A 9,482-nucleotide genomic window follows, 5' to 3' on the forward strand; every position below is an offset into this window, starting at 1 on the left:
GTATATAATGTATCCATACACTGGGACATACTGTATCTACATATAGGGATATAATGTATCCACACACTGGGATATAATGTGTCCATACACTAGGACATACTGTATCTACATATAGGGATATAATGTATCCATACACTGGGACATACTGTATCTACATATAGGGATATAATGTATCCATACACTGGGATATACTGTATCTACATATAGGGATATAATGTATCTACACACTGGGATATAATGTATCCATACACTGCTGGTATTATGTGCTTACATACTGGGATATAATGTATCCATACACTGGGATAGCTATTTAGTAAAAAGAACTATCTACTCATATATGTATGTTACTTCACAGATGAGCCTTCAAAATGAAAGAAGTCGGATATAGGCCTATTTATTGTATGGCTCCATTTATAAGGAATGCTCAGAAAAGACATATCTACAGTGATGGAAAGCACTGTATTAGTGGCTGGCTGGGTGTGGGTGGGAGCAGAGACTAATGCAAGTGAGTACAGGAGAACTTGCTGGGGTGCTGGCAATTTTCTAAAATATTGGATCATTGTTGTGATGCACATTTACTGAAAATCACTGACTTGTATACCAACAACAGGTGATTTTAGGGTAGTAAATAACACTCCCATTGACTTGGGGTTGGGCATAACCAGCTAGATGTGGAGTATGGGAAAGTACAGATTCAATAAACCTGGGAATTTATTGGTATGTGTTGAAATTGGGTGATGGGTAATGGAGATTACCTATTTCTTCTACTTTTGTGTAGACTACATTTTTTTATAATATAAAGCTTAAAAGCATATAGTTATTTTTATCATAAAAATGTTCTTGGGGGAAAAAGGATATTTACAACTGATGAATGGATTGGGGGTAGTAAGAGTGACATTTAAAACTTTTTAATAGTTTTTTTAAATATGATCTAATTTTCCCCCATGTAATATAGATCACCCTCATTCAAAATAAATTCAATTGTGCTTTATAAAGGAAATGAGCTGCCTCTGAGAACTGTTGGACGAGTTCTCTTGAAGACATACAGAAAGCGGGCATAACAAAGCTAGGGCTAGGGCTGGGGTTAGAGGGAGAAGGCTGCCGAGGGGATTCTGGCAGTGGGCAGATGGGTCACTAGACCAGACCAGCAATTCTTAACTTTGGGGAGGGTGTCACAAAGGTTCCACAGAATTTTGTATAAGCCACAGACCTTCTTCCTGGTGGTAGTGGTGGTTGGGGGAAGGTTCCATTACACAGAATCTGGTATATGATTCCAGAGGGATTTGTGAGCTCCTGATAAGGCTCCTGAACCATTGTCACCATTCCAGTTCTGGGTGATTCTATGGCTCCTTAACACCCTGCAGTCCTGACAACCTGATAGAGGAACCCTGTATTTCAAGGAAGTTACGGAGCAGCAAATGACCTGTTTCGTGGGAAACTCCTATGTTTCTCCCTGCAATTTTTTAATTGATCACTGTAACACCCATGTAAGTTTCAGTTGGAGAAGTCAATTAAGTCTTTAGCACACATGGTTTGCAATGTTCAGAGGGGAGTAGCAGTCCTAAGAGATATGAACCACCCACTCAACATTATCGGGCTCTACTCAGTTTCCAAATTTCTACACTGAAAAGGCAGCATGTCAAGGGACAAGGCGATGACAACATAGAAGCCCTCCAAGCTGTCATCCGATCCTCCACCTTGGGCAGAGATCCAGGTGACCAGCAGCGCTGTAAAGCCCGAGACCCCCAAGAATCAAGGTCTCTCTCCCTCCCTGTCTGCTTTGTTCTGGGGAGGCAGCCATGCAGAAAAATCTCTTCCAAACCAGCAGCACCACCAAAGGCCGCTAGAACTAAAAAGGATCCCAGCCCCACCAAAAACAAAACAGGAAGTTTCCTCTGAGAACTGAAAAACGTTTCCTTCACGCACAAGCTCTGGGTAACCAGAAGTAACACCTCCCCCACCCCGCCCCCTTTTCCCTCCTTTCTTTCTTTGGTCTGGAGCCCCTCTGCTGTGCAATGTACCCCAAGGCAGTGGGTTCTGATTTCTGTCTAGGGCCTCATCCAGTCTAAACAGTCTTTGGGGCCACTGTTCGTGCCTAGATTCATTCTTCTTTCTCCGCATCACCATTTGAAGAGCATGCTAGGCACTGCTCCCCCAGTGAACAATACAAGCAAAATGGCTCAGAGGCAGGGCTTGTCAGCAGATAGCTGAGAGAATCCATTTACACAGCCAGTCAGAGCTCCCTGAGAATGTAACCACCGTGAAGGACGCCTAAAGACCACTTACCAAGCAGCCCCGTGGAGTTAAATGACTTTGCGCACGAGAAAGTGAATCAAATGAGCAACACACAGCGGCGCTGGAAATGAAGCCTTTATTTCAGAGCCCACAGTCACCTAGCCGCAGAGGAGATCCCCCCCACCCCAGAAAGTTTCAAAACAAACAAACAAACACACGGTTACACTGTTGCCCTCCGCAGGAGGTGGAAGTCCAGATGAAATGACCAACTAACCTCAGAGATTAACAGGCGACCAGACTCAACCCGCCAGGCCAGAGAAGTGTGGAAAGAAAACAAGAGATACACTGATCACCCCGGCTCCCTTCGGGTGTTTATGAAAGAGCATGCAGCTGGTCGGAGCACCTCCTGGAAGACTTCAATACTGGAACAGGCAAGAACACTGGGGTGTATGGAGGCCCCCTTTGTGCTCGCCGCATGCCTCTCGTGTCTCTTTTACTCCACACGCCAATCCTCGGAGGAAGGCTCATGTGTCTTAAAATAAGGAAACAGGGGGGCCAAATGAAGCAAATTGTTGGACCAAAGTCATAAAAACCCACTGGACTGGTCTTGGGCCGTGCTTTAGCTTCTTCATCAGCAAAATGGACTTCTGTAAGGATTAGATGAGTATATGGTTTATCAACTAAAATGTATCATGTAAATAGAACTGCAATTAGCTTTCTCCCATAAGTCAGGTAACATGGGGAATTCTCACAAGCCTTTAATAGTTTTTCAATCAGAAAATCAGGAGCAGAACAGCAAAGAGAAACCATCTCATTCAGGGGTGACCGATTCAGCTACCACGGGGCCATTACATGGTACAACTGGCCGGTATATGCCTATTTTCCGACTGGGAAACATGGGCCCAAATTTTCAAGAGAAAATAGACACCTGGATTTTAACAATGTGAAATCCCCTAATTATTAAATATTGACCACTAACTAAAAAATTTTAAACTCAATGCCAGCTTAAAAAAAAAAAACAATAAAAACAAAGTCCACATCCATGGCAAGATGTGTGGTCCATCAACTGCCAATTAATTCATCCCATCCGATCCACTTCAAGAGGAACTCAAAGGCCAAAGAGGGGCTTGCCGAAGCACCCAGATCTCTTTCTAAACTGACTAAGAACTCAGCTCCCATTTGCAGTCCTCTTTCTTAGGAATGTGGTAACATTTATCCGACCCTCTGAACATAAAGCTTGGGAGGTCTGTCAGTTTAATGCATCAGGCATAGGTGAGAAATCATGTTAAGAAGACAGGAAGGAAGCAATGAAGAGGAATGAGGCAGAACTAGGGAGTCCTGGGTGTCTCCAGCCATCCATGCCCCTTTGGGAAAGGCTGGTGTCAGCAAATGGTTCAGGGATCAAAGCAGGGTTGGGAATGCTAAGTGGCTTGTAGCATTCAACTAAGGGCCAGATGGTCTTGCTCATCCTGGGTCCTTCCCACCTTCCTGCCAGGCCAGAAATCAACACTCAACCTTTTCCAACCTTCTTTGCCTTGCTTCTTTAATGCCGAGATCAAAGGGAAACTTTTGTCCAAGTTGTAAAAGAGGAACCAAGAGACAACTAAATGCTCTCTCAGACTCCTCTATACTTCCTGGGGGTGGGGGTGGGGGGATGTCAGGGCACTCCTCAGAGAAGGTGCTCTAACCAGCGCCTGTTATCAGGACCATGGTTCCAAGATCACAGCAGCTTCAGCACGACATGGACAGGACGGGAGGGGGGTAGGGGTGGGGGCATGCAGGAGATCACACGGGCACTACAATCAGCCATTAACGGCCAAGAAAGCCCATAGGAAAAAAATGACCATCAAAACAATATACATGAGTTTACAGACATGTATGGAGAATGCAAACATCCTAAGCCACAGAATTTGCAACCCGGAATTTAGAAATCAGGTCCCTATGTGGACACGGAGACCCAAAGAACCAAAATCTTTTGCTTCAGGCCATTCGATGCATCAGTGGCAGTGCTGGGGCTAAACCCAGGCTCCTGACTCGAACTCCAGTCTCACTGCTGATGCCCACCCACACTAAGGCCCCGAAGAGACAGCAACTTCTCACACCCATGCATGAGACTGGCAAGGTAGAGTCGAGGCCTCCTGTTCCAGGATGCCCACCAGGCACCTGCCCAAAGGTTAGCACCAGATTCCACTACTGAAAACGGTTCCTGTGCATTTGACTGAGGACGGGAGTGGGGGCGGGGGGTTGTTGGCTCACAATGCCACCATCTACCCAAAAGAACCTTGAGGTTGTTCAGCCCATTCCCCGACTTTGGACTGTATTAAACCAGATAACTGCCAAATACTATGAACGGATGCAGCATTTGCATTCCCAGTGTTCCCAGCAGCATCATCGTAACAGCCCAAAGTAGAACTAACCTAGATGTCCATTAAATGATGAACAGAAAAAGAATACTATCTTACAAGATAGTATTATTTGGCCACAAAAAAGGAATGAAGTGTTCGTCCGTGGATGACAATCATGGTAACACATGGATGAACCTTGAAAATATGCTATTTGAAAGCCAGACACCAAATGCTCCCTTAGTGTGTGAGCTCATCGATAGGGCGTGTCAAAGACAAATCCAGAGACAGTAGGAGAATAGTGGTTGTTCGGGGGTTGGATGGGGAACGCGTGAACTGTTAAAGAGCATGGAATTCCTTTCTGGAAAACAGGCAGGAAGGAATACATGGAAACTGGAACCCAAGAAGGAAGAAGAGGGAAGAGGAAAGGAAGAGTGCTGCTAGATTGAGGGAGTTGCACCAATGTTCTTCTTGGGGTGATAAGAAAGCTCTGGCATTAGATAGTGCTGATGGTTGTATAACCTTACAATTATCCTAAAAACCACTGAAATGATACATACAGTTTAATAGAGTGAATTTATGGTAAGTAAACTGCATCTCAATATAGAAAAAAGGATTATTATGAAAACAGTGTAAGAAGCCAGTTTATTCTCTAAATCATGTTTTTCTAGACTCAGACTCCTGAAATGTCTGCAAATCGACTCAGCAGGCATTTGTCAGTTCTAGTAGACTACTACTACCAACAGAGGTCGCCCATCAAGTGAGCTTTATAAGCCTGTCTCTTCCTTCAGACCCACTCAGATCAACCCAGGCCTCTAAAGCCTTATAAGCAGTAGCCTAAACCCAAGCCACTAGGAAGGCAGGGAAACAAAAAGCCCTCAGTTCCCTCCCTCACTGTGCGGGAAACAGCCCTGTGCCCCACAGACCTGGGAAAAGTCATTCACAGAGGAAAAGGAGAGCGGGAAAGGCCCCCACAACCCTTTGCTTCAAAACAAAACAACAAACACAAACTCCAGCCTCCTCCCAGGGCTACTGACCCCACCAGCTCAGTTCCGCTTTGGCTGTATGACTTGTTTGAGAAACTCGTAGCCCCTATCGGCGAGGATTGTGAAACGGCCTGTGCTTGAGGCTGTGGCACTTCCGCAAAAGAACAGGGCTCGGCAAAGACCCGGCCCAAGCGTACCCGTGGCCCCACTCTGCCTGTTACGCGGACTCTGGTAATAAATCTGCTTGCACTTGTTTGGATTGCACCAAACACGGAGTTTCCCGCGCCCACCCTTTAAACTGGCCTCTGTGGATCACTGCCTATGCTTCCACATCCAGATCCTTGAAGTCTGCTACTGCTTAGAGCACAAAAGCTCCAAGTGACCCAACCAACACTGGGTCGCCTGTTAAGAAATCAGGAGAAAACTCACACTCCCCTCCACGGTCTCTCTGCCACCTGAGAACGGAAGGCAGCCTAACACAACAGGCTGCTTCGGGATGTCCACAGACGGCAAACTGTGGGCTACAACCCGTCACAACCACCGGTGTTTCTTAAAGAAATCCAAGGTGCCTGCCTCTCTCCAATTTCACTTTGTGGCCTTCTCTCCGTCCCCACTGCTCACACTTCAGCCCCTAGAACAGTGGTTTTCAACGTTCCTCATGCTGCGACCCTTTCATACAGTTCCTCATGTGGTGGGAACCCCCAAACATAACATTATTTTCGCTGCTACTTCATCACTGTCATTTTGCTACTGTGATGAATTATCATGTAAATATCTGATAGGCAGGATGTATTTTCATTGCTTCAAATTTAACATCCTTAAAGCATAGCGATGAATCACAAAAGCAATATGTAATTCTATATTGTGAAATATTTCTTTCTAATGACAAATAAATGAAATTTTGTCTTAAGCATGGTGCAGCATGGCTAACAATCTTCCCACCTGGTACCTGTATGTGGTATATCTGCATGTGGGTAGACCCGCCTGGAGACAGATAGAGGAGCAATGTCTCAGTTCCTAAGACCATGGGAGATATGTGTTTTCCGATGTTCTTAGGTGACCCCAATGAAAGGGTTATTTGACCCCTTAATGGGTTGCGACCCACGGGTTGAGAACCACTGCCCTAGAATCTTTGGCATGCTCCTCAAACCAACCCCTTTCCACTGGCCACTTCCTTGGCCTGGGACACTTTACTCTAGGCCTTTAGATGCTGGCTCCTTCTTGTTGGTCAAGTTTCAACTCATGTTACCTTTTCCGAGAAGACCTCTGACCACCCAATCCAGAGTCGGGATGTCCCTCCATTCCTCCAATCGCTCTGACTTCACAGCAACTTATACTCTGACATTCTCTGGACCCTAAGTTACCTGATCCCTACCTGTCTCTTCAGACTGGCACAGCTCAGCAAGGTTGGGAGGCTGGGCCCTTGAGTTCTGCGCTAGTTCCTGGCATGGAGCAGGGACTCAAATAGCTGACTAAATAAATGGGTGCCAGGAATATGTTTCGCTCACTTATCACCTCTTTAAAAGTCTCTGCACCAGGCAGGAATTGCTCAGGAAGATACTACTAAAACAAAACCTGTCCCCATCTATTGCCGCCTAGTCAATTCTGACTCATAATGACCCTACAAGTCAGAGACATGCCCCCACAGGGTTTCCCAGGCTGTAAATGTTTTACGGGAGCAGACTGCCCAAATCTTTATCCCGAGTTCCTGGTGAGTTCAAACCACCGACCTTTTGGTCAGCAGCCAGCTGCTTACCCATGGTACCACCAAGGTTCTCTAAAACACTAAAAACACCATTTTAATGACCTTTCCCCTGATGGCTGGGAGAATGCGACTTCCTGTTAAGTGCTTACATCATCCTTCTTCTGAATATGGTCCAATACAAATAAAAGATGGGTTTCCACATAGCATTTTTGAGATTTGCCCCATGAGGGGCTCAGGCTGGTCTAAGGCCAGAGAAGTCATGAAGGCTGTGAAATCTGTTAACCCGATTTTCGGGGTTTCTAAGGGAGGAATCCTTCACTAACAAGAGTGAGATCTTTTGCCGGGAAATAATCCATCCCTTAACTTTATGTCATGGAGTCGATATCGACAGGGCAGAACTGTCCTTGTGAGAAAGCCAACACCCACGAGTGTAAGCAAGAACCGGCCTTTGCAAAGGTCAAAGGTCACTTCCAAGTCTTCCAGGAAAAAAATGATCTGTTGAGGAAGCAACATTCAAGACCCAGGAAATCACGCTGGGCTGTTTCCATTTGGGTTTTGCTCTCTCCAGAGCAGCTTCTGGAAGAAGGATCAGTCAGTCCTTTAAAGGGCCACCTCCAGGAGCCAACAAGTTCTTATCCACCTTCCCAGCACTGCTCTTTCACCTGAGCCACTCGCAGGAGGCTGGGGAGAGGAGGCAACCAGGTGGGGCTACAATAGTGCTTTTCAAGTCCCAGTTCACACGCCATTTCGATCCAAATCATTGGCGTGCAGGTACAAATCCAAATTACATTCTGGACACTACTGAATTAAAACCCTTGAGCGCCCAATTCGGGAAGCTGCATTTTTAACACGTCTCAGAACCCCAACATACTCCGGGATAGATATGCACGCTACAGCTTAAGAACCCAAAGGATAAACGAGTTCCCAAGGAATGGGCTTGGGATGGGCAAGGAATGGGGGGTGGGGTGGGGGCATGCTGTCTGCGGCAGCGGAAGTCAGGAGGGGTGCGGGGCTCCGCAAGGCTCCCAGTCGCCCGGGGCCTGAGGCGCGAGGTCGCATTCGCGGAGTGGCGGGGAGGCGGAGGTGAGGGGCAAGCTAGACGTGAACGTGCCGGGGAGGCGCGGAGGTGGCCGAAGTGGGAGACTCCGGACGGGTCGGCGCTGGGAGGGGAGGACTGGGAAACGGGGCTCACAGGGGGCGGGGTCGAAAGCAGGAATGAGGCCCGGCCGGGACGGTGGGGGCTCCAGCCCGGCGCCTCCCCCCAAACTCGGGGCCTTGGCTCGCCGGAGTACGGGAAGAGAGACCAAGCCCGGGGACGGGCGTCTGGGGGAGACAGCCCAGTCAGGGGCGGCCCGCAGGCACGATATCGGGGTCCCGGAGGCGGCTCGGGACCAGGCGCAGGGAGCCGGAAGATCCTGGGATCCCCCCCGAGGGCCTCGCTCCTGCTCCGGCTCCCGAAGTCTCCTTCACTCACCATCGCCGCCGCCATCTTGGGTCCACGTGTCGCCGTCATGACGTCAGCGGAAGTGGCGCGCCCCTGGTTACGGAGTAAGGCGGGCTCCGTGAGGGCGCCGCCGGGCTCGAGGCGCTCCCGGAGTCGTGGCCACCAGAGCGGGTAAAGGAGATCCAGCTCCTTCTCGGAGCTGTCGTCGGGGTGGCCAGGTCGCTGATGAAGTGGGGTGGGGGGGAACGGGTGTAGCCGTGGGCGCCATATTAACTCCTGGCAAACCGACCCCGACACCCCACCCCACCCCCGCCGCACGGTGGGTGATGGAAGTACGTGGAATGCGAGCGCTCTCCGGCGCCATCTTTACTATTGGCGGCACCACCCGTTGCCACGGTTACGTGGCGTCTTGGTTTGGGGAAGTGGGATTGGCCCTTGAGCACCAGTAGCAGTCTGTTTTCGAGAATAAGTGACATTGCATATTTAAGGATTTACTTGAACATTGTATATATTCTTCAATACGTGTGAGGGAGGGCAAGATTCCGTCTGTTTCAACGGGGCGTCCCCTCTGCTGCTGTGTTAGCTATAAAATGGGGAGATAGAATACCTTTGTTTATAGACTTACTACGTAGAATAAGTGACATGATGTATACGATAAACAATTATCATTATATAAGCTGACATCGACTCAAATGCAAACAACAGCAACAAATAGAACTCTTGCCTCCCGTGGCAGAGACTCAAGGAGCCCTGGTGGCGTTGCTGACTGC

The 9,482-nt window shown here is 48.2% G+C and overlaps 1 protein-coding gene across 1 annotated transcript in view; it reads right to left on the reverse strand.

Annotated features, from left to right (window-relative positions):
* Positions 1 to 8,772, reverse strand: part of TM9SF4 (transmembrane 9 superfamily member 4) — a 44,107-nt gene extending 35,335 nt beyond the window's left edge. Inside the window, exon 1 of the mRNA XM_004697912.2 lies at positions 8,743 to 8,772. Within this exon, the coding sequence (XP_004697969.1) occupies positions 8,743 to 8,757 (15 nt within the window). The 5' untranslated portion in view covers positions 8,758 to 8,772. The remainder of the gene's footprint in view (positions 1 to 8,742) is intronic.
* Between the last annotated feature and the right edge of the window lie 710 nt (positions 8,773 to 9,482).

The sequence above is a fragment of the Echinops telfairi genome, unplaced genomic scaffold, assembly GCF_000313985.2.
Source record: "Echinops telfairi isolate 266 unplaced genomic scaffold, ASM31398v2 ScPeMD7_5592;HRSCAF=6446, whole genome shotgun sequence".
NCBI classification, from domain to species: Eukaryota; Metazoa; Chordata; class Mammalia; order Afrosoricida; family Tenrecidae; genus Echinops; species Echinops telfairi.